The 26,247-nt window shown below is 40.2% G+C and overlaps 1 protein-coding gene across 1 annotated transcript in view; it reads right to left on the bottom strand.

Moving 5' to 3' along the window:
- The window catches only part of syt9a (synaptotagmin IXa), a 77,839-nt gene that overhangs the window by 36,209 nt on the left and 15,383 nt on the right, over positions 1-26,247 (bottom strand). Inside the window, exons 2-3 of the mRNA XM_056479046.1 lie at positions 18,070-18,520; positions 14,999-15,551 (exon numbers count right to left, since the gene is read on the bottom strand). Of these exons, the coding sequence (XP_056335021.1) occupies positions 14,999-15,551; positions 18,070-18,520 (1,004 nt within the window). The remainder of the gene's footprint in view (positions 1-14,998; positions 15,552-18,069; positions 18,521-26,247) is intronic.

Raw genomic sequence — 26,247 nt, 5'->3', positions numbered from 1 at the left:
ATAAATCTTTCAAAAAGTAAAATATATTGTGTACAAAGGGGAAAAGTTTTCGTTTTTTTACCCAGACATTTAAAAATAATATATTTTAGAGTAAAAATCCCAATAACGTGAAACCATGATATTTTTATCCAAGGTTATCATTGTCACCGGTTCGGTCCCAGTATATCCCCTCACCAACCAGCAGAGGTCCTCATCTCCTGAATATTAACCACTTGCCTGGTACTGATTACGCTGCACCTGATTTCAATTAGCATGGTGTTTAAACACCAGCTCAGTGCGAAGTCTTGTTTTGCTGCCAAACATTTTTGAGCGTTTCCTGCACCTTCTGATTGCCTCTGTTACTGACTGCCTGCCCTGACCAACGTCTGTACTATCGTTCCTGACTGTGAGCTGCCTGCCCTGACCAAAGCCTGTCTTACCGTTTCTGACCGTAAGCTGCCTGCTCTGACCAAAGCCCGTATTACCGTTCTTGAGTTTATGCTGTTTGTCCTTGGCTATTCTACTCTGTGTTGCCTTGCTGTGTTTTAACAAAAGCTCGCAAACAGATCCACATTACTCAGAGTCGTCATTACAATCATACTGTTAAAATCTTATATTGGCCCATGCCTAGCTGAAGTATGATTAATTTGGATATATATTTTAGAGTACATCACATTGTGTGAATGTCATGAGAAAGCCATGAGCCAACAGCACTATGAGCAGAGCTCAGTAATATTAATGAACCTTCCAAATAAGGTAAAAATGAACCTGAATTGAGAACCACTGCTACTGATATCAGAGAACAAATTAAGCATTCTATGGCACCTATAATATTAATTTCATCAGTTTACAACAGAACATGAATACTGATATATTATTATTCATCCTAAACATTATTTTGAATTAATGATGAGTTAATGCACATGCTAATCTTGAACTTTATCTACAGTATGAGTCACATGAGTTTATGTGTAAATAACATCTACCTTAATTACTTGTTAGAAAATGATTATCGATTAATGTATTAATCAACATTTAAGTTTAAGCTAAATGCAACCATCATAAACTCATGAGCTGTTAATGCATAATTGTGTCAGGACTTTACTTGGAGGGGCACATCCTCATTAACCCATTCTTAACTACTCATGAACTCTTGTGTTTAAACTGTTCATTTTGATGTTGGCAGAACACATTTTTATTGTTATTAGGTGTAAACGCACTAGATGGGTGTGCATAAGGAGTTCATGAGTAGTTAAGAAAGGGTTAATGATGATGTGCCCCTCCAAGTAAAGTCCTGACATAATGATACAATAACATATCATGAGATCATGAAGGTTAAATTAAGCATAAACTAATGTTGTAATTAGTACATTACTTACCAAACAATCATGTTCTAACAAGTAATTAACAAGTCGTTATTCACACATGAACTCATGGGACACGTTGCAGTTAAAGTTAGTTCATGATTAGCACATGCATTAAGTATTGACTCATCATTAGTTCATAATAAATTAATGTTTAGTTTGCATATTAAAACATCATTACTCTTGTACTGTTATTGTAAAGTGTAACAACAAATTCTGTCATACGGTGCTTTGAAAAGGGGAGGATTAAAGTTGATTAAAAAACGAGTGTTTGCTCCATATCTTTAATTTCTGTACAGAGAGGTCATGTTTTGACCATCTATTAGTCTCACGCAATCACGTGATGTGCTTTTGCAGGTCCGAGTTAACCAAGCTTGAACTTTGCTACGCAGTGACATGCGGAACTTTTCACTTAGATTGTGTGCATGCGTTGCTTGCATTTCCAGTCTCCCGCATTCGCATGTGTATGAATGGAAGTCTATGGGCTGGAAAGTGTAGTGTGACCGCGGCTTCACAGGATTTAGTTGAACTGTGGAAGGTGGTGATTTGGTGGATTAAGCTATATTGTGTTTTCAATATTATAACACACATAAATGTACGCATGCAACACATACACACACAGCTGCCTTTATAATGATGCCTCTACCCCAACCCTACCCCTGAACACAACTCGCTCAGGAAACAATCTGTATTCCACAAGGTCAATATTTTAGTAGTATTGTTATTATGGGGTGTAACGGATCACAACCCACAGTTCGAAACATGTGACCCGCAGATTACTAACTTTTTTTCTTTTAACTTGTATGTTAATCCAACATTTAAAACAACTGCAGAGAGAGATCACCTCACGTGTCATTCAAATCACATGTATGGAAGCATTTTGACTTCCCTTTAAAATATAATGATGACAGAAAACGTTGTAGTAGGACCGAAATGCTTTCTTAGGATATTAATTAAAGGTGTTTTCTGATCGAACCAGCGACCTTGTTGCTTTGAGGCAGCAACACTACCTACTGCGCCACCGCATCGCCCATGGCGTTTTGTATGTGTTTTTTTGAATCATTAATTGAAAAAAAATTTGATCTATTGTACAAGATGTAAGTTCCCCTTCGGATGGGGAACTCCAATGCTATGTGGAAACTTCCACTATGGGGATTTCGTCAGAATCCAATAATCTGAAAGGGTATAAAAACGGGCCAATGAAATGCCAATGAGTTGGCAGCGTCAGCGTGCACAGCTGGCGTCAATGACAATCAGTCATGCTATAAAGACGCAGCCAGTGCCATGCTCAACATCCTTTCGCTTTCAGAGCCTTTCACGAAGCTTCTGAGAGAGTCTTTGAGGGTATCTCCAACCTGTGTCTACAGAGAGAGATCGAGAAGCAGCATCTCCCGGTCCAGAGCGCGTATACGCAGTGGCAGATGGTCGAGCTGGGTATTTCTCCCTTGCCTGGCGTTCTTTGGGTCCGGTCCTCCAAGAGCGGTTTGTATATAGGAAAAAAGCTTTCCTAAAAGAGCAACACAGTCGTGCAGCGCGTCTTTTTCAAGACGTCACTCCGACTGTGCGTTTCTGGATGCGGTGGTTTCCTATCCCCGGATGATGGGCACGAGCACAGCGTTTCATGTCTGGGGGTCCAGCATGTTAATGCGGTGCTCGCGGGCAGTGCATGCCATCACTGATGTCATGTCTGTTGCGCAGTTAAGATCGCGGCTCGCTCTTGCAAAAGAGCCACCCACCCCAGTTGTCCCCCGCACTGCGGTTGGCACTCGGGCAGATCTGAGGGTTTCAGTGGGAGTAAATCCGCCGCCCCCGGGCCGCGAACCTCTCGCTCCTCCACGCGCTCCATCCAAGCTTCAGGTGAAGAGAAGCACTCCGTCCTTGGATGGCTCCGGGACTATGAGCGCGGCATCGAATCCAGAAGCAGACTTTGCGGCTGTGCTTCCCCAGGCTGCTTCGGCCGTGGCTCTGGAGATGGTTTATCCCCCAGCCCCGCGGCCGGACCGATTAGAGGGGTGTGATGTGGAGGATGAAGGCGAGACCTTCTAAGCCTCCCCATCCCCTTCTTCCTGGATGGGCACAGAAGGCTCACGCAGTGTGCTGCGTGCGCCTTCCCCTCACCATGCACGCTATGGCCACCTACCAGCGCTACCAAGCGCAGGCGCTGGCCCGGCTGCACAAGGATGGTTTCGACTCAGGACTGAGCATGCGTTCTGCACCGCAACCGACTATGCTCTTACAAAAAAAGTCGGCTGTGTGTGCCCTGGGAAGGACGATGATCACATCCGTGATCCAGAAATGCCACCTCAGGCTAAACCTGGTGATGTGCATGACGTTGACAAAGTTCGCTTTCTTAACTCACCCATATCCCAGGCTGGCCTGTTCGGCGACACTGGCGGTGAATTCGCCCAGGAATTCACACCTGTGATAGAGCAGTCGGAGGCGATGGGCGAGGTCTCTATCGGCGGGATTATATGACCGCTCCCCCCCCGCCGAGCCATCCACATCCACTGCTTTTTTGCAGAGGACGCCCGCCTGCAGCTTTGCTTCGCCGCACCCGCCTGCGCCTCCGGCCACGCGGCTGCGCCGAGCATCGCGCAGGCAACCAGCGTCCCCCGCCCAGGGCGCCGCTAAGTTCGGTAAAACGGACCCCGAAGCGTCCCTGTGGTGGGCCATCTGGGGAGGAGGGAATTTGCTCTTTCCCCGCTGGAGGGCGGGGCACTTTATTTAACGGCGTAAAAAAAAAAAAAAAAACGCCATCAAATCCTCAGTGAAAGAGCATTTTTCCCCTCCTCCGCATGTGACAGCCCGAACACTGCCAGTCTGGGACGCTATGCCTTCCAGCTCGCAGGATCGGTGCATTTCGCCAATGGCTCATGGAGCGCGAGAGAACGGTCTCCTTTCTCTCCACTCCCAGCCCCTCTTCTGGAGTTTGAGTGCGAGACGAGAACATCTCCTCTCCTGTGGGACCCCAGCGCTCCCCGGATGAGCCCACTCACTCAACGCTGCCCCGCCACAGGCACGTCAGCGATCGTGCAGGTGGGGCCATTTGCGGGGGCTCTGCCTGCCTGGTTAGCGCGGGCCAGCCCATCGCAATGGCTCATCCATACGACCAGACTCGGCTATGCGATTCAGTTAGCGAAACGGCCTCCCAGGTTCACGGGCGTGTATTTCACCAGGGTCAGTCCTGCATCCGCCCCTGTCTTGCGAGAGGAGATTGCTGTCCTCCTGGCGAAGGATGCAATCGAGTCGGCCCTCCAGCCGAGATGGAGCGCGGGTTTTACAGCCCGTACTTCATTAAGCCCAAAAAGAGTGGTGGGCTATAGCCAATCCTATATCTGCACATTTTGAACCGCTGCCTTCACAGGCTGCGCTTCGGAATGCTTACGCAGATGCGCATCACGCGATGCGTTCGTCCTCAGGATTGGTTTGCAGCAATAGATCTGAAGGACGCGTATTTTCATTTCTCCACACTTCCACGCCACCGGCAGTTTCTGCGGTTTGCGTTCGAAGGTCGAGCATGGCAATACAAGGTCCTCCCCTTCGGGCTCTCTCTGTCTCCGCGGGTTTTCACCAAGCTCGCGGAGGGTGCCCTCGTGCCCCTTCGGCTCGCCGGCATCCGCACGCTCAATTATCTCGATGACTGGCTGATTTTTAGCCCACTCTCGGGAGCAATTGATTATGCACAGAGACAAGGTACTCCGGCACTTCCCCCCGTTGGGGTTTCAGGTCAACCGAGAAAAGAGCAAGCTCGCCCCCGTGCAGAGCATCTCCTTTCTCGGGTTGGAGCTGGACTCGATCACTATGGAGGCGCACCTCTCACGAGAGCGCGCCGAGGTAATGCTGAACTGTCTGAGAGAGTTCGACAGGAAAAAAGTGGTCCCCCTGAAATTATTTCAGAGGCTCCTGGGGCATATGGCATCCGCAGCCGCGGCCACGCCGCTCGGATTGCTCCATATGAGACCACTACAGCATTGGCTTCACGATCGGGTCCCCAGACGCGCATGGCACGCGGGCACACACCGAGGGACTGTCACTGCGCTGTGTCGCCGCACCCTCACCCCCTGGAAAGGACCCCTCCTTCCTACGGGCCAGTGTGGCCCTAGGTCAGGCGTCCAGGCAGGCTGTCGTTTCGGCAGATGCCTCCAGTATGAGGTGGGAGGGCCGTGTGTAGCGGGCATGCTGCTGCGGACCTGTGGAGGGGAACCCAGCTGCATTGGCATATCAACTGCCTAAAGCTGTTGGCAGTGTTTCTCGCTCTGCACCGCTTTTTACCGGTGCTGAGGAGGCAACACGTGCTGGTCAGGACGGACAGCACGGCTGCGGTAGCGTATTCCATCCGGATGGGTGGTATACGCTCCCGCTGCATGTCTCAGCTCGCTCGCCGTCTGCTCCTCTGGAGTCATACGCGGCTGAAGTCGCTGCTTGCTATTCACACCCCGGATGGGCTCAACTGTGCGGCCAACGGGCTCTTACGGCAGCTCCTTCCCCGGGAGAATGGCGACTCCACCTCGAGTCTCGGGGCATGCGTAAGTATGCACTTCTCCCAGTAAGCCTACTCGCGCAGTTTCTGTGCAAGGTCAGGAAGGACGAGGGGCAGGTCTTGCTAGTTGCGCCTCCTGGCCCAACCGGACCTGGATATCAGAACTCTCCCTCCTCGCGACGCCCCCCCTGGCGAGTCCCTTTGAGAGAGGACCTGTTCTCTCAGGGACAGGGCACCATCTGGCACCCTCGCTTAGTTCTGTGGAACCTCCACGTGTGGTCCATAACACGACGAGGAAGACTTAGGTAACCTACCGTTGGCGGTGGTTAATACCATCACTCAGGCTAGTGCACCCTCTACGAGGCATGCCTACGCCCTGGAGTGGAGTCTATTCACTGAGTGGTGCGCTTCTCGCCGAGAAGACCCCCGATCTTGCCAGATCAGTGTTGTGCTTTCTTTCCTTCAGGACAGGTGGAGCGAAGGCTGTCGCGCTCCACACTGAAGGTTTACGTGGCCACCATCTCCGCTCATCATGATGCGTGGATGGCGGCACCGTGGGGAGGCATAACCTCACCATCCGGTTCCTCAGAGGTGCGAGGCGGATGTTTCCACCCCGCCCCCCTCTCATGCCCTCTTGAGATCTCGCGGTAGTGCTACGAGCCTACGTGGGGATCCCTTCGAACCATTTGAGTCAGTATCCTTGAGATTTCTGTCCTTGAAGACAGCTCTGCTGGTCGCGTTGGCATCGGTTAAGAGGGTTGGGTACCTGGAGGCATTTTCGGTCAGTGACTCGTGCCTAGAATTCGGGCCGGCCTACTCTCACGTTGTCCTGAGACCCCGGCCCGGCTATGTGCCCAAGGTTCCTACCACGCTGTTTAAGGATCAGGTAGTGAGCCTGCAAGCGCTGCCCGCGGAGGAGGCAGACCCAGCCCTTTCATTGTTGTGTCCTGTTCGCGCTTTGCGAAATATATGTGGACCACACTCAGAGCCTTAGATCCTCTGACCAGCTCTTTGTCCGTTACAGTGGTCGGCAGATGGGAAGTGCCGTATCTAAACGGAGGTTGGCCCACTGGATAGTGGATGCCATCTCCCTCGCTTTTGAGCCAGGGTGAGCTGTGTCCCCTGGGGGTGAGAGCGCACTCCACACGGAGCATCGCATCCTCCTGGGCGTTAGCACGCGACGCCTCTCTGACAGACATTGTAGAGCTACGGGTTGGGTGACACCCAATACATTTGCAAGGTTACATCTGCAAGTGGAGCCGGTTTCCTCAAGGGTATTAGGTAACCCTTGGTGATTGAGGAAACGATTCGGTTGAGGTGTCAAAATACGCTTGCCGCGCCACTCTCCCCAACCCGGAGATACGTGCGCTTTTTCAGCTTTGTCAGTTAGTTCCCCATTTTTTGGCGAACCCTGCAGAGTTCCTCCGAGGCCCCCAACACCTGACTCAGCTGAGGAGTCAGGTGTTGGCCCGTTACGTTGTTGGCATGCCCGCTGGTCAGCCCACGTTCTGGGTAATGGTGCCTGCTATGCGTGATCCCCGCTTTCGATCCCATACGTTCACTCAGCCATGGTATAGTCCCCCTTTCTAGGGCAGGCTCGCGTCTTCCCTCCCCGCTAACCATCCTTATGCAAGGACTCCCCATCTCTGGGCTAGTCCATAGGTTGTCACCAGGTCTCCCCTCTGGGTAACAGGTGAGCTCCGCAGCGTCCTCCCTATCGGGACTGAACGCTTTCCCAACGTACTGTCGTATCTAAACCTATTTTACTGGGTTATTGCGACTCCCTGAAAAGTATAACTGTTCTGGAACAGGTAAGTGAGGGCCAGGGGACATGTTGGACGACTGTGTCTCGGGGCGTAGGTGCGCTCGCTCTACTGCGTGGCACACCCTTCGCCAGGGACGCAGTAAGGTTTTTTCGCTGTGGCGTTTTCCATAGATTTCCCCATAGTGGAAGTTTCCACATAGCATTGGAGTTCCCCATCCGAAGGGGAACGCTACGGTTACTAAAGTAACCTTTCGTTCCCCGAGGGGGGGAACGAAAATGCTATGTTCCTTTGCCACAACGATTGTCCCTTAGCTGTTGAGCATGAAAGTCTCTTCAGCTAGAAAAGGATGTCGAGCATGGCACTGGCTGCGTCTTTATAGCATGACTGATTGTCATTGACGCCAGCTGTGCACGCTGACGCTGCCAACTCATTGCCATTTCATTGGCCCGTTTTTATACTCTTTCAGATGATTGGTTTCTGACGAAATCCCCATAGTGGAAGTTTCCACATAGCATTGGAGTTCCCCCCCTCGGGGAACGAAGGGTTACTTTAGTAACCGTAGTGATTTCTATAGTAGGCATTATCAGCAACAGTAACAAAGATCATATTGAATATTTTCCTTTTTTTTTTAGCTGTTTTTTTCTTGATTTTTATTTTTAGTAAATTTGTATTATTATTATTATTATTATTATTATTATTATTATTATTATTATTATTATTATTATTATTACAGGTTCTAAGTTCTGTTTGTTAACGCTCTACTGCACGGTGTCACCATATGGCAACGTGATACTTGTGTTCCTTTCCCTGCCACTGTTTCTTAAGGACCATTCATTAATTCATTTATTCATTTTCTTTTCGGCTTAGTCCCTTTATTAATCTGGGGTCGCAACAGCGGAATGAACCGCCAACTTATCCAGCACACGTTTTACGCAGTGGATGCCCTTCCAGCTGAAACCCATCTCTGGGAAACATCCATACTCACTCACACTCATACAGTACGGACAATTTAGCTTACCCAATTCACCTGTACCGCATGTCTTTGGACAGTGGGCGAAACCAGAGCACCCGGAGGAAACCCACACGAAGGCAGGGAGAGCATGCAAACTCCACACACAAACGCCAATTGACCCAGCCGAGGCTCAAACCAGCGACCTTCTTAAAGACCAAAATATTGTTCTTTCTTTTTTTTTTTTTTTTTTTTTTTTTGTGGAAAGAGAAGACCTTAGAGTAGCCAATGATGTGCTTTGGTTAAGTCACATTACATGCTGTGTTTCTCTGTATTGCCATTTCTGACAGACTGGCGTTTACTGTGAATAGTTGCTGAATGCAAATGAAAATGTCAATAAAAACAAAGGATCAAATTATGTCAGATCCACCAAAAAAATCTGAAACATCACCTCCAGTAAGTTCTGATGACATATTCACAACAAAATGTTTTTTTTTATTTTTTATCAAATTAGTTTCTTGTAAATCGATCAAATGTATGTGTTACCAAATGGCAACGCGCAATAGTGGAACGTGCAATATTGCAATGGGTTAGCTAGCTAGCAAGGTCAGCTGTGAACTTTTAAGTTGTAACAATAACAACATGAATGCTAGTAATATAATGTTGATTTAGTTGTATGTTAATGACAGTTGCATTATGTATAAAATCTAGTTTTAATGGCAATACTACTTTTGAATATGAATACAGGGAACAGTATATTAGCGAGCACCACCATGTTCTATGGTAAGTTAAACAAGAAAAGGACAGAACTGGCTCTTCCTGCAGATGAAAGTGAGGATAAGATGGAGTTTTAGTGACCATGAGAACATTTGGACATTTGATAGAGACAGTCAGGTAAGTTAGCTCAGAGGTAGATAAGACAGGCGTAGTATAGTGTATATAGTATAACATAAACATTGTTAGCTAGTAGCTACATTATTCTGATGCATCTGGATATATTAGACTTGTTATTTATTTGTTATAATATTTACTGGAGGAAATATTTATATTTACTTTATGTTGTATACATGCTAATACAATATTAGCTTTGTTTTTAATGATATTCAGCAAAAAAGAATGGAATGACAGAAAGCTGTTGGAGTATGAGTTGTTGAAAAGTATGTATAAGGAATGATTTATAAGTTATTTGTTAAAGCTTGATACTGCAACATCAATTAAATTAATTCAAACACCAAAATTATTAATTATAAGGACAGTTCTAAATTTCTAAGTTAGATCCATTGTTGGACATTGTTGCCATATGGCAACACATCATAAAGATCCTTAAAAACATATTTTTTTTTTTTTTTTTTTTTTTACAGCACGCCATTTTAAGAAAAGAAAAACAGTCAAATATATAAAGCAAATGACATTTGTCTCCTCCCTTTTTTGCTAAACCGCTAATCGTTATACCAGTGAGGACAATTGGTCCTCACAGCATAATATTACAAGACACATAAAAAATACTATTTGTATTTTTGCAAAAGTGTATGTGCAGTGCAGAGTAGATGAAGCAGATATACAACAAAACCATATTTTGCAGGAATAGTTTGCTATTTCTATCTTCCAACATCCTCTGCAGTTGCACATATACTCGCTCCACTGCCATCAAAAAAAAATAAAACAACTGCCATAAGGCCCTGACAATGACTTAAATTCTGTTATTTGGTATGTGGGATTTGCTATACAAAAGCCACCACACTGAGCATTACATTTTCTTCCATTCACTGTACCAGTGGGCTGTTGCAGGTATAAATTGTTTCTGACAGGATTAAATGTGTCAGATAAGACATGTACATGCTCAGCTCAGGATGGAAAATCACTGCCTTCTTAATCTGTATCTCTCTGAAAATAATTTTATATATATATAATGTGTCGCTTCATACACTCTTGTCCCCCCTCACAATTATGGGATCATTTCAGCTCATCAATATTTAATGTACATATTTTTATTAATATACCTATCAGGAGTTTATTAATACAATCACATGTTGTCAACAGCAAAATAAACCCCTTCAGGGTTATGCAAAATTGCTCTGCTTTAGAGGACTCTCGGCCCTGATAAATAACCTGGGTTTGTTTTGTTAATGACTGGCTGACTGCATATTATTCCTGACTTAATCCAACATTCTGATATTTATTGTGCATCAGTGGACTGGATGTTTACCAGCTGGTCTACTTCAGTTTAGTTAGAACAGCAGTCCAAATTGTGCTCATGGAATGAATGGGTAGTGTCTGCAGTAGGGCTGCACAATATATTGTTTCAGCATTGATATCACGGATGTGTGCATTTGCAATAGTCATTTCACAGGATCTGCAATGTGGGATTATTATTGTTGATTAGCAATCAAGAATGTACAGTATTTACATTTTACATTACATTACATTTACATTACATTGAATAATAGGACTGAAACAAAATAGTGATATTTATGAGGTGGCGCTTCTCGTAATGGTGGATCGAACATGTATCATTTCTAGGAAATATAAGTGCTCTTAATAAAAGAAATACATCTTATAACTTTTTAATGCATTTTTCCCTCTTTATTTACAAATATCATGATATATTGTGGATGGTTTTCTTGTGAGATATCGTTGATATCATGATCCATCATTATCAGGGGCAAAATTCTTTTGCATGTTGACCTATTTTTATTTGTTATTATGTTAGAACCTGCTGATGTGCTGTGTGAGTCCATAGAAAATTTCCCCTTGAGGGACAATAAAGTATGCAAACAAACAAACAAACAAATATCATGATAATATCGTATCATATCGTATTACTGTACCTGAATATCTGACTACTTATTCCACTTTTATTTTTGCTCTTATTTATTCTTGTAATTTCTTTGATTCACTCCTCTACAAGATTATTCCAATCAAAGTAAATTATTTCATTCCAAATATAGCTATTCAAGTCATCTGCTAAAATTGTACGAATATTGCAGCATAAGTCACAGCAAAATGAAATATCACAATGTCAAACTTTTCCAATATCGTGCAGCCCTAGTTAGTTGTACATCTTAATAAATAAAAGAAAAAAAGGTAGATGCAAATAAAGCAATTCATGTCATATGTCATACCTGAAAGTTTTAAATGAAATGCAGTAAAACCAAATTAAGCATTTAATTTTGTGCATCAGTGAAACAGGTTCTGTAGACTGGTGATTGCTTTGCATTGAAGCAATCAAAACAAACTATATATGTCATTTATTTTTCAAGCATCACCAATCTCCTAAGAAAAAAGCAATGTTCTTATGAACAAAAACAGAAATCTTTTTAAAGTGACAATGTGACAGCTTTGCATGTTTAAAATACAAAATAAAAGTTACTGTCTCTGATTATAATTAAATTTTAAATAGGTAGTAAACAAATTACTGTTACACCTAAAAAGTCATTTAGATTACCAAAGGGATTATTTTGAATTTAATGTAATTTCTGAATTTAGTATGAAATTATACATGCTTATCGTTTTTTTTTTTTAATAACTAATTTAGCTGCTCATAGTAGTGCCTATCACACTTTTTACTTTACATTTTATTATTTATAACTTTTATTGTGTATATGTGTATATTTGAAAAAAAAGCTGCAACATCTCAATTCTGTGTAATCTATGCCGTCTTGCAACAAAATATGGATCAGCAAGAGATTCATTATACAATCAAAAAGCATCTTGCAATGTTGAAAAAGATCTTTAAATATTTTTATACAATACCTGTTTCCCATATTTCGATTGCTAAATGTTATCATTACATTTAACATTTCCCAGAACTGAATTGAAAAAAATGACAGAATTCTTCTAGAATTTACTTTGCATTCGGTTAACAGGTCCATACAAATAATACTAAAATTAAAAGTTTGAAAAGTGAAACAATAGCTTTACAGATGAACTTGAAGCCTTTATTAATTTAAAATATTGAAGTAATGCAAGTGCATGATTTAATTTATTGTGAACATGATTCTTTTGAATCAACAGTAAATATATAATTTATTTCAATTAACAAAACCAGTGTAAATGATTCACAAACTGAATAGATCTGTTTTTTTTTTCCTAAAACATTGTTAGCTACCTGTGGTTGTTAAATTATATTAAACTGTAACATTATTACTTGTGACCGTAGTTGCTGTGGCTCTCAATTTTGACTCGGCAATAGTTTTGCGCAGATCATTTCTCTCAGTTTTGACTTTCAACTTCTATAGGGAGTACTATCAGTGAAATAATCACTTATAGTTTGGTCCATTATTTAAACAAATGGACTGTGCCATTTTTTTTTTTTCGGATCATATATTTGATGTTTTTGGATTTGTATTGAAGCTTGGAATGAAGCTTGGATGCATGAAACAGCGTCTATTCCCATTCGTGTTATAGTACTTTAATGTAAATTTAAAGCAGTAATCCCCGGGCTGCGGACCTGTACTGGTACTGGGCTGCACAAGATATCATTAATTATTTCCATTTTATCTATTATCTGAGTCTCAATGATCTTTTATTAAAAAAAACGATTCTCTCGGTTACATCTCAGTCACCGGAGCGCCAAAATTTAACCCACAAGATAGAAAAATGAGTAAGAAACAGACGTCTTTGGTTTCTTTGAGAAAGGGAAAAGGCCCAGTGAAGAACCCACAAACTGCCAAGGAATGGATCTGCTACCCATTTGTCAACAAATCAGGTAAATCCAGCATGTCTGTGTAAGAAAAAGATAAACTGCTGGTGATCGCAAATGACGATGGCCTTGTTCACATATCATGTCTTTTCTGCGAGCAAGTCTGTTATTTCAAATGGAGGCACACAGCTTGCGCGCATTGAAAACATCTGAACTTTCCAGAATGCCGCGAGTGCACCGGGAGTCATGTGACAAGGATATGAACAAGAATATACACATTTCTGTAGGCAAACACAGAACAACCAAAAACTGCAGTGCTTTTCAATTTTCTCCATAAATTAAACTTGTATCAGAGTTGCATCAATATTTTGTCAGCTTGTCATCCTCTGAGAAAATGGTTAAGGGTCACCTAGCAATCTATGTTTCTATATATATATATATATATATATATATATATATATATATATATATATATAATATCACAGTTGACTCACAATTGTTTTGTATTATATAGCTCATTTCCACTGAGTGGTACAGTACGGTTCGGTACGATTTTATGGCTGTTTCCACTGTCAAAATTCGTACTGAACCATACTGTACCGTACCACTTTTTCGACACCCTTTCGAAAGGGTAATAAACACAAGAAAGGGTACCAAAAGGCGGAGCTAGACATGCAGCTGAACGCTATTGGTTTACATAGATACGTCATTATCTTGCGCAACAAGCCAGAATGAAAATAAAATACCCGCCATGTTTAAAATACACAGCCGAGAGATTACAGCGGAATTACATATGCATATAATAACGAGCCATGGTCAACCCGGGCTCAAACAAACCATTCAAACGTCTCGAGGAACAGCCACAAAGCCAAAAAGAAGAGCAGATTTTCCCTGTTCCCCTTAGTTTTTTACAAGCCAATCTGAAGCGCGAGGGGTATCGCTTTCTTGCTTGCGTTCACCGCGCGTCTATATCAGAAATAACAAACTTCTTGAGCTGATGATAATATCATTCTTATCCTATCAGAAGCTGACAAACGCGAGAGTGACACGCGAAAAAACAAAGGAGAAGCCGGAAAAAATAGAGCACATTATTTTTTCATCAAACGTGAACAAACTGCCACCTTTAACTATCATTATTATTATCACCTTTTGGACTATTATGAACTCCGAATGATGTAATTACTCTCTAACAGAGGCTACATGTGCTGCTGAAGATTACAGACACAGATGAGAGGTTTACACTGATTGTGGGCTATATTTTATGTTGTTTTTGAACCTAAATATGAACTAAATGTCTGCTGTGTGTAGTTCTTCTGTAGTTGGTAATATATTGGAGACTGTAAGGGTTTGTATGTGTTCATATATGTTGCATTTATTTATTTATTTTATATAAATACATACGTAACCGTGGGCTGTTTTGCACTGTCATTGATCTGCAGTTATAATCAACTTATGTTCATAGAAAAGTTAGTAACAAACATTTATACAGAAGTATTTATGTGTATAAAGCATCTGTTTTGTGAGAAGTGCTTCTCATATGATATGTAAGCGACCCGTACAGCTTTACTCTAGACATTTTCTCGAATGAAAATTACGTCGACTGTAACGTTCTGTCATACACCACGCCCACCAAAAGGATACCCTTGGTAGTGGAAACGCAAGCCTGATAAAGGTGACCTGTACCGTACTGTACCAGTCAGTGTAAACGAGCCATAATAATATTAAAACATCTCAGGTTCAAATTGGCCATTCTCTGAAACACTGCAAATTCCAAATAGTGGATCTCGAACAAAAGAGAAATGAAAAATCTCTACTCACCGAAGACACATACTGGATGTCCCTGCAGAGTTTGGTCTCCCTAGGAAAGTCCACTAGATCAAGAAAGTTGTCAACCACCACTTGCCCAATAATATCGTGGCGTGAAAATCGATCAAAATCGTAGACGCTGAAGTGCAACTTCCTTGTGGGCAGATCTGCATATGCCACAGGGAAGAGGAAGACCTCATCAAAGACAGGGTTCAGAGTCTTACGGTGCACCTTGGTTTGGTGCTTGGTTTTGCGGTCTGGGAGAAGGTAGATTTTAACATATGGGTCAGAGGTTCCAGAAAAGTCCTTGGCAGGGAGGTCCTGGGCTCGATGAATCTTGACAATGAGCTGCTCCAGGTCACAGTCGTATTTAAGAATAAAGTGTAGGCGTCCACAGCTGCCCACACGACTGCTTCGACTGTCTTCGCCATCAAGGGATCGTTGTTTGTAGAGTTCTGGTTTCAGCTGGCCCAGACTCATGCCTGTCAGAGAGTCCTGCCTCTGGAACTGGGTTACTGTGAAGTCAGGATTAGACTGGTTCATCTGACGCCGAATTGAACTTTGCCTGTTGACAAAGACCAGGTCTTGAAAACAATGTAATAGACAGGGTACAATCAAATAAATAAATGTTTACTACAGTACAAGTACATATTGTCTGACAGGTCAAGTAGGGTTAGGTAAAGTTTGCTTGCTTTATGTATGTATGTATGGTATGTATGAATGTTAATACAACAGCTTTGTCTGTTTCTCGAATCTGTATGCATGTTTATACAACAGTTTTGTCTGTTTGCCAAATCTGATTGGCGGATAGCTGTGAGATATTAAAGTAATATCAGCAATCGTACCCTTGTCTTCACCCTTGTGTATTAATTCGCCCACACAAGTGGCAAGCAAAAAACTACAGTTTAACAAATATTGCTGCTGTTGGATAACACAATGTACTTTTGAAGTGTTTCTAGGCAAGAATGTAGTTGTTTAGATTGCAACTATGCGGTTTATTTATAAGGATAATGCCTATTTTAAATAGTAATAGTAATAATAAACATAGTAATCTAGTGTTTGCTTTGCTTTGGCTTTTCCGGGGTTAATTATCGTGATCTCCCAATTGCAACAAAGAAATACTGGGAAATCTCTACTAACTGATGGCATTTCATGCCGTTTAGCCTTATAATTTTAAAATGTGAGCAAAATTATCTGTTTTGTCATCACTTTAGACATTATGCTAGAGAATCATTCACTAGCTGTGACGTTGGTGAATTAGCAACGGTTTCTGCTGTTCTGTTGGTCAGCTGCAGATGTGTGTGAATGGTGGAAGAAAGTAGTTAGTTTTACAAAAGGGTTTTTGAGACTTTCCATTTTTGATTTTTCTTTTTAACATACAAGATTGTGTTGTCAAACTGTTGTATAAATGCAATATCACACTCGAAGCAGTGCAATATGGCTGTGTATCGTCACTGGTGGAACACTAAGGCACACGGCCTGTGGCCTCGAGCCAACACACGTGTCCCACTTATGCCGATATACAGCCATATTGCACTCCTACTCATGTGATATTGCTCATATGTATGTATGCATGTATGTACAGTTGAAGTCAGAATCATTAGCTCTCCTTTTTTTATATATATATATATTTCCCAAATGATGTTTAACAGAGAAAGGAAATTTTCATGGTATGTCTGATAATATTTTTTCTTCTGGAGAAAGTCTTATTTGTTTTACTTTGGCTAGAATAAAAGCAGTTTTTAATTTTTTAAAAAACATTTTAAGGTCAAAATTATTAGCCCCTTTAAGCTATTTTTTTTTCGATAGTCTACAAAACAAACCATCGTTATACAATAACTTGCCTAATTACCCTAACCTGCCTAGTTACCCTAATTAACCTAGTTAAGCCTTTTAATGTAATTTTAAGCTGTATAGAAGTGTCTTGAAAAATATCTAGTCACATATTATTTACTGTCATCAAGGTAAAGATAAAATAAATCAGTTATTAGAAATGATTTATAAAAACTATTATGTTCAGAAATGTGTTGAAAAAATATTCTCTTCATTAAACAGAAATTGGGGAACAAATAAACAGCGGGGCTAATAATTCTGACTTTATGTATGTATGCATGTATTTATTTATTTATAAAATATTGGTGACAAATTATTTTAAAAACTGTACCAATGCTTAAACAATTTCTAAACCAATATAAAAAAGAGACCAACACAATAATATTGATTCTTTTTTTTTTTCAACAATTCATTTAAATAACGAATAACTACAACAATTTAATTCTAAGTAACAGTTATGTACTAAAAATAGCAAAGCAGTCGGCCAGTCGCTGTTATTAGCAAGCACGTGTTTTGTAGTAAAAATGAGAATATTTGTCATCTCTGGCAAATAAAAATAAAATTCACATAAAGATATGGTATAATTTAAAATGATGCCACAAGAAATAGTATATAAAGTTAGTGCAATAGTCAGTTTAATAAATAACAGATTAAAACAAAAAAATCATGATTTTTTTGGAAACAAATTTTTTCATTCGTTCATTTTCTTTTTCAGATGAATCCCTTTATTAATTAGAGGTAACCACATCAGAATGAACCACCCACTTATCCAGCATATGTTTTATGCAGCAAATGCCCTTCCAGCCGCAGCCCAATACTGGGAAACACCCATACACGCTTGCATTCACACACATACACTACGGACAATTTAGCTTATTCAATTCACCTGTAGCAATCATGCTACCCACTGCCACTGCGCTGCCCAGTAAATAAAATTTTTAATTTTGTAAATTAAACAATTATATTGTACTGTTATTACTTAAAAATAGTTATTTATCATTAATTAATTCCACCCCAAAATGTTCTTGATATTTTAACGTGGCAAGAAAATAGCAAGCCAATAAATTTGCTTTAAATCTGTCGAGTTGTAAAGTGAAAACTGTATTTTTATGAGGTCAGTGTCCTTTACCGCAGGGGCACTTAGAGATAAACTCTGATTAAAGACCAGACTGACCTCTCGACCAGTCCAACTGCAGAGAGAATAACGTTATACCAGAATCCATTAAAGTAATTATAAAAGGTTGACTTACCTGACACAGGTCGAGGAGGGATCCGTGATTTGCCTCTGCATGCGTGTGTTTCCATGGACACCATTCTCTTGAGTCTTTGACTCCACCTCCAGCGGAATATCAGGTGAAGTGTGGCTTATTTTGAGGGCTGCCTCAGGCACTGGCACTGCAGGAGGAGATCCTGGAACCGCTGGAGAGACTGGAGTGGGCGGCACTGTGGTCTCCTTTACCACTGAAGAGCGGGCATTACTCCGGCGGTCGAGGGTGGCGTCCACCTCGGTGTAGATGGGCTGGGGTTGAAGGGGTGGAGGAGGAGGATGAGGAGGGTCTGGATGTCCCTCCTTGGTGCCTGGAGAGAGGCCTCTCTCTCGCCATGGAATCCAGCACAATTTCCATGATACGAACAGAGAAACGCCAAACAGGGCCAAGCCACAAGCGGTCACCACCAATGACAGCAGACTAATGGATATATCTAGACGGGAAATAAGTGGGTGAGACAGAAATATAGGCCACATGTGGAACAAATTACAAGAGCACTAGGAAATTTACCTTTAATTCTGTAGAATTTTTATTTATTGTAACATATCTTTTAAATTTGGAATAAAAATGTTGTTATTTAAACCAGGAAATGATTAACAAATATATGCCTAGACATGTACAGTTGAAGTCAGAATTATTAGCCCCCCTGTTTATTTTTATCCCCATTTCTGTTAAACGGAGAGATTTTTTTTTTCAACTCATTTCTAAAAATATAGTAGTTTTATTAACTCGTCTCTAATAACTGATTTATTTTATCTTCACCATGATGACAGTAAATAATATTTTACTAGATATTTTTTAGGACACTTCTATACAGCTTAAAGTGACATTAAAAGGCTTAACTAGGTTAATTAGGTTAACTAGGCAGGTTAGGGTAATTAGGCAAGTTATTGTATAACGATGGGTTGTTCTGTAGACTATCGAAAAAAAAATAGCTTAAAGGGGCTAATAATTTTGACCTTAAAATGGTGTTTAAAAACTTAAAAAACTGCTTTTATTCTAGCCGGAATAAAACAAATAAGACTTTCTCCAGAAGAAAAATATTATCAGACATACTGTGAAAATTTCCTTGCTCTGTTAAACAATTTGGGAAATATTTAAAAAAAGAAAAAAAGGGGGCTAATAATTCTGACTTCAACTGTATATATCCTTTTGGACAACATATTACCTATGCTTTCCCTTCAGGAAAGTAAAGAAAGCAAGATTTGGTAGAACTGTTTGTTGTTAAGGAAGCTTTAAACACTTAGACAGATGGTAGGAGCAACACTGGATTCATCAAGAAGCATAAAAAAACAACCTTCATCCTTTTTTGTTACTACAGCTATGACAGCCGTATAACAGAAAAATGTACAACAAAGAGATAAATTGCAGATATCATATGGAACATTTCATCACAAGAACTGAGTTCGCTCACAGCCATTCAGTCTGAAGATGTTTGAACATACACTCAAAAAATCAAAGACCTTTCAAAAAAATCAAGCCTTCAGAGCTTTTGTAAGTTGCCATTTACTACATTTTACTCTCTTATACAGACAGTAGTATCTTCTTTTATGCATGCGGCACCTGCTTTACTTTGATATCAAATTATTTTCAGTTTGTGCAGTTCCCTAGTTCCAGTTTCCATAAATTGCATCCCTAGCTTCCTTCATTAATATAAAGCCTTATTGAGCTGTATTCCCTAGACTTTTAAATGAATGCCTATTCTAAGCCACCGCGGTGTGAAACATTGTGTATTGTCACTGTGATGATAGGCATTAACCACCAGTGACTCTAATGCAATCCCTAAACTTTAATTAAAATCAGGAACTTTAGTTAATTAGGGTTGAACTGTAAAAAAGGAAACCATCATGCAGTACATTTAAAAGCAGGCACTTGTTTAATTAGACAAAACTGGTTCAAATGAGATTTGCAGTTGTGTTTCCAAAGTGGAATACCAGGTGGGATAGGATCTCCCATCTTACATTTTATACTCTTTTTAATCATTATCTCAGACTGTACTTATACTTAAAGATGCTTCACTGTTTTGCATGGTCCTCATGATAGTTTTGACACCCGAAATATGTTTACTGTACCAACTCGTCACCTTGGAATTATAAGGTTCTATCTGCGTTCTGAATGATTTTAAGATATTGACCTTCAAAGTTTTGGCATTCCATAGCAGACAGTATGTGTGTAACATTTCTTTTTTAAATAAAAAGTCCTAAAATGTAAACAACTTATAAAAAAAACATCCCATAATGTAAACAAGCTGTCAATTAATAAGAATATGTCAATAACTCAATTTTGACAAAAATGTCAGATAGAACCTTATAATTCTAAGGTGATGAAGTGTATTTACTAACAAAGCCTTTCTGTCAAATATGTAAATGTTAAAATTTATGGTAACACTTCACAATCCATGCTGTTAACAAACCATTACTAAGACTATTTGCTCCATAAACTGCTAATTAGCTGCTTATAACTACTGTGGTTAGTAAGGTAGTAGCTGGGTTTACGTATTGGGTAGGATTAGGAATGTAGAATAATACCATGCTTTATAACATGATCTTATAGGTAGGGCCAGATGGAATCTGAGGACGTTTTGCTATTTCTGCGGAGAATTTGGTAAAAAATCTGTGGATTTATGTGGAATGATTTCAGGAGTATCATAACTAAAAGCCTTAATATATGAAAAAAAGAGTAATACCTTTTTAACTTTTAATTCTGCATGCAGATTCCGTGTGGACCAACTTATAGGTAATAAGCGAGTAGAACTAAAGTGTTACCAAATGTATCTATTTATTTATTTATAAATTTTTATTCCTTTGTTTATAAAATGACAGCACGGTGGTGCAGTGGGTAGCACAATCACCTCACAGCAAGAAGGTTGCTAGTTCGAGCCCCGGCTGGGTCAATTGGCATTTCTGTGTGGAGGTTGCATGTTCTCCCCTTTCCTCCGGGTGCTCTGGTTTCCCCCACAAGTCCAAAAAACATGTGGTATAGGTGAATTGGGTAAGCTACATTTATCCGTAGTGTATGTGTGTGTATGGATGTTTCCCAGTGATGGGTTGAAGCTGGAAGGGCATCCACTGCGTAAAAGATATTCTGGATAAGTTGGCGGTTCATTCCCCTGTGGCGACCCAAGATTAATAAAGGCACTAAGCCAAAAAGAAAATGAATGAATGAATGTTTATAAAATTCATTCAGAACACTGGGTCTACAGATGCAGAGAAAGTTTAAAATATAATAAATAAATTAAAACTCATTTACAGGTAGCTTCAGTACTCCAACTTTTCCTTATTGTGTTTATAATAATTATTCTTTTATTAGAATTACAAAACACAAACAATTAGTTCTTCTTTAAGTGGCCATAATGGTCAAATGAACATGCATTTTAGTTTCCGCTGTGCCTTTGAATATGCATGCCTCTGTTGCCCAGCAACTTTCTATTAACAAAATATAATGTTCTCATAGAGAAAAAGAAAAAAAAACTTTACTTCAGACATGTCTTTCAACGATTTGTATATATAAGTATGATTGCTGAACTATTCGATTGTTTCCCTCGTTTAATCCAATGGATTTTTTTTAAATAAGCTGCTTATTCTTTGACTACGTTTTTAATAAATTTTTAGAAAAATTATTTGTCAGTACAAGTCACCTAAAGTGCAATAACTAAAACAAACACAATTCTTGAGCATCATCTACCATTAATTCCAATTCATACATGTAACAGTTATTTTGTGCCAGGAATATACTCTAAAACCATAGGAACACTGGTGTTCAAAATCAAAATCAAAAAAATAAAAAACAAGAGTGCTTGTGCCGGTATGATACTATTATATATCTGTTCTGATCAAATCACTGTGTCACTGTGAGGCACATCAGCAGTCATTTCGCATTTTAACTAGTGGTGATTATGCTCACACGCATCAGGAAACTGTGTTTATCAGAACAATAACATCACTCTTTATTCTGTCAAAGAATATATTACCATTGAATGCATCTGTGGTGATCAGTTTGATATTGCAATTTAGTGTCCACTACCCACCACAAGCAAATGCAATGCTCGTGCATAGCAGTGAAAGTGAACTAAGCACTATTTTAGGCTCTATCTCAGTCTAAAGCATTTCCACACATGGTCTGGCTTTTCATTTTCTTTCAGCTTAGTACCTTATTCATCAGGAGTTGCCACAGCAGAATGAACTGCCAACTATATCCTGGCATATGTTTTATGCAGTGCTTGCTCTTCCAGCCGCAACCCAGCACTTGAATTTTGCAACAGACACAAACATTACATTGCATCCGGAAAGAGTTCATAGCGCTTCACTTTTTCCACATTTTTGTTTTTTATGTTACAGCCTCAAAATTTTATGTTTCCTCTAAATTGTACACACAATACGCCATGATGACAATGTGAAAAAAAAATTGAAATTGTAGCAAATTTATTCAAAATAAAAAACCTGAAAAATCACATGTACATATTCACAGCCTTGAAACTCTAAATTGAGCTCAGGTACATTCTGTTTCCACTGATCATTCTTGAGATGTTTTATCAGCTTATTTGGAGTTCACCTGTGGTAAATCAGTTGATTGGACATGATTTGAAAATGCATAAACCTGTCTGTATAAGGTCCCAGGGTTGACAGTGCATGTCAAAGCACAAACCAAGCATGAAGACAAAGGAACTGTCTGTAGACCTCAGAGACAGGATTGTCTCGAGCCACAAGGCTGGGGAAGGTTAGAGAAAAATTTCTGCTGCTCTGAAAAATCCAATGAGCACAGTGGCCTCCATCATCCTTAAGTAGAAGATGTTTGGAACCACCAGGACTTTTCCTAGAGCTGGCCGGCCATCTAAGCTGAGTGATCGAGGAAGGAGGGCCTTAGCCAGGGAGGTGATCAATAACCCGATGGTCACTTTGTCTGAGAGAACCTTACAAAAGGACAACCATCTGTGCAGCAATCTTCCAATCAGGCCTGTATGGTAGAGTGGCCAGACGTAAGCCACTCCCTGCCTGGAATTTGACAAAAGGCATCTGAAGGACTCTCAGACCATAAGGAACAAAATTCTCAGGTCTGATGTGACTAAAATTTAACTCTTTGGAGTGAATGCCAGGCATTACGTTTGGAGAAAACCAGGCACCGCTTATCGCCAGGCTAATACCACCCCTACAGTGAAGCATGCTGGTGGCAGCATCATGCTGTGGGTATGTTTTTCTGAAGCAGGAACTGGGAAAGATGAATGCTGCAATGTACAGAGACATCCTAAATGAAAACCTGCTTCAGAGTGCTTTTGACCTCAGACTGGGGCAACGGTACATCTTCCAGCAGGACAATGACCCAAAGCACACTGCCAAAATATCAATGGAGTGGCTTCATAACAACTCAGTGAATGTCATTGAGTGGCCCAGCCAGAGCCCAGAACTGAATCCTATTGAACATCTATGGAGAGATCGAAAAATGGCTGTACACCGTTGCTCCCCATCCAACCTGATAGAGCTTGAGAGATACTGCAAAGAGGAATGGGCAAAAATTCCCAAAGACAGGTGTGCCAAGCTTGTGGCATCATATTCAAAAGGACTTGAGGCTGTAATTGCTGCCAAAGGTGCATCAACAAAGTATTGAGCAAAGCCTGTGAATACTTACGTACATGTGGTTTTTCAGGTTTTTTTTTTTTTAAAGAAATTTGCAACAATTTCGAAAACTTTTTCACATTGTCATTATGGGGTATAGTGTGTAGAATTCTGAGGAAATAAATGAAATTAATCCATTTTGGAATAAGGCTATAACATAAAAAAATGTGGAAAATGTGAAGCGCTATGAATACTTTCTGGATGCACTGTTAGTGTCTCTGTGAAACTAATTATTCTAAATGAGAGTAAGAAAAATTAATATGTCAACAGATTTTACACATGTATTCACGTAATTTAGGTAATCAATGTAACTGCAGGCCTATACACTGTATAAAATAAAGAAATAAAAGTCCTGCTGCCTTAATTTTTAAATTGAATTAAATGAACTTTTCTAGTAATTTCAACTTATATCAGTCAAACTGACTAAAATATCAAGTTAAACTTTGCATAGCTAAAAAATTGTAGTTGCACAATTGTAATTGTAGAAACCTGATAAGTTCAAGTTCTGAAGTTTAAGAACTGATTAACTTAATAAAATAAGTTAAATTAACATTAAAATGTTTGTAGTCATGTCTTTTTGTCATAGAATTTTTACACTATATACACAACACATTAACTTTTTTTCTGTTTTTGATTTTAAATGAAACAGCCTGTAAATTTTGTAAAAGTACTTTTTTTTAATGAGACATGTATACATTCAACTCTTCAGCTAAATTGCTTCTCTTCCACAGTTCTTCAGATACTCAATAACTACATCAACAGATTTTTATGGCACCTTGAAAAAACTTCACCTGAACTGTTTAATGGCTTGGCTTTTGTTCTCTTTCCACTTCATTTTACACCACATCTCTCACGCATTCTATACCTGCCAAACGTTATTTGATTTGGGCTGTGTCTGTGCAGAGTCCTCTAAAGCAGCCCGACTCATTTCAGCCCAGTGAATGTGTCAGTTACACTTCAAAGTGAAAGCACCACAATGGCTCATATCTAGTAACCCACAGAAATATTCCAACACACAAAGAGCTTCAAAGAGCCCTGGAGCTGAGAATCCCACTGTGCTGGAGCTGCCTGAATGAATGTGTTTGTGTTAACACTGCGAACACAGAGGAAATGCTGATGATTTAACCAATTTAGATTGTTATAGTTTAGTATTTGACTAACCAGTCTTAAGTTCTGGTCAGATCACACGATTTTTATTGTCGGTTACGAAAGTCACTATGTCAGATTATGTGATTATATCTTTATTAAAATATTGACCTGTTGTGGGTAAAAAAATGTGCCAGACTGCAAGTTCTTTCACCATCAGTCATCCTGTGACGTCTAAGATGAGCGTTATTTACCAAAGCAGTCACAAGTATTGCTATAACAATATTTCTTATCTTAATAATTTCAATGTTTTTTTTGTTTGTTTTTTTTATCTTATGTCAATTTTAATAAACACTTAATCTTGCTGAAAGTTAGGCTACATTATTTAAGGGCATTCATTATGACTTTTATAGGATCGAACGTATATTTCCTTTTTAATATTAAGATATTTTCTTTTAAATCCAAATGTATATTTTCCAGTAATGGGTTGCTTATTAAATAATCCCTCAACTGAACTTGCCATGAGTGAGATGGAGAAAATGAATCCAAATGTATATGTCAAAGTATATGTAAATGTATAAGTCAATACATGTCAAAGCACAAACCAAGCATGAAGACAAAGGAACTGTCTGTAGACCTCCGAGACAGGATTGTCTTGAGCCACAAGGCTGGGGAAGGTTACAGAAAAATTTCTGCTGCTCTGAAAGATCCAATGATCACAGTGGCCTCCATCATCCACAAGTAGAAGATGTTTGGAACCACCAGGACTTTTCCTAGAGCTGGCCGGCCATCTAAGTTGAGTGATCGGGGGTGGAGGGCCTTAGCCAGGGAGGTGATCAATAACCCGATGGTCACTTTGTCTGAGAGAACCTTACAGAAGGACAACCATCTGTGCAGCAATCTTCCAATCCACCAATCCAACCTATTTTCCAGTAATGGGTTGCTTATTAAATAATTTCTCAACTGAACTTGCCATGAGTGAGATGGAGAAGATAAAAGCACATCAGCATCAAGAAAAATCAGATGCTCAAGACGTAATCTTTAAAATAATCACTTTAAAACATTAGCAAATATATGACAGATGTTTGTGATACAACAATTGTGAATACATCAGTTAAGTATTAATTGAATCCTTATTTTCCACAAAGCAAAACAAATCATCCACCGGCACAGCTGAGTAGTGGACGGGCACAAACAAAACTATAATTTGTGTGGTTTATTTATAAACTAATTTCGAAAGGATCACGTGCTTATGATCAACGTGGCTGGCACCTCATTAGCTCAATAATCTGCCCTATTAAATGATTACTGAAGCATTTTAAATAACCAGAGTTTTTCACTCCAGTTTTCTTCGTCTTGAAGAAGCTCAGTCCACCTCGCTACATTTTGCAGACTAAGCAAATGGTCAAACTAACATTTCCAACACTCCAAATACAAATCAACGAACCCACCAGCTACCAACATG

Source organism: Danio aesculapii, chromosome 18 (genome assembly GCF_903798145.1).
Source record: "Danio aesculapii chromosome 18, fDanAes4.1, whole genome shotgun sequence".
Taxonomy (NCBI): domain Eukaryota; kingdom Metazoa; phylum Chordata; class Actinopteri; order Cypriniformes; family Danionidae; genus Danio; species Danio aesculapii.
The sequence above is the reverse complement of the archived record's forward strand: the minus strand, read 5'-3'. Positions and strand labels throughout refer to the sequence as shown.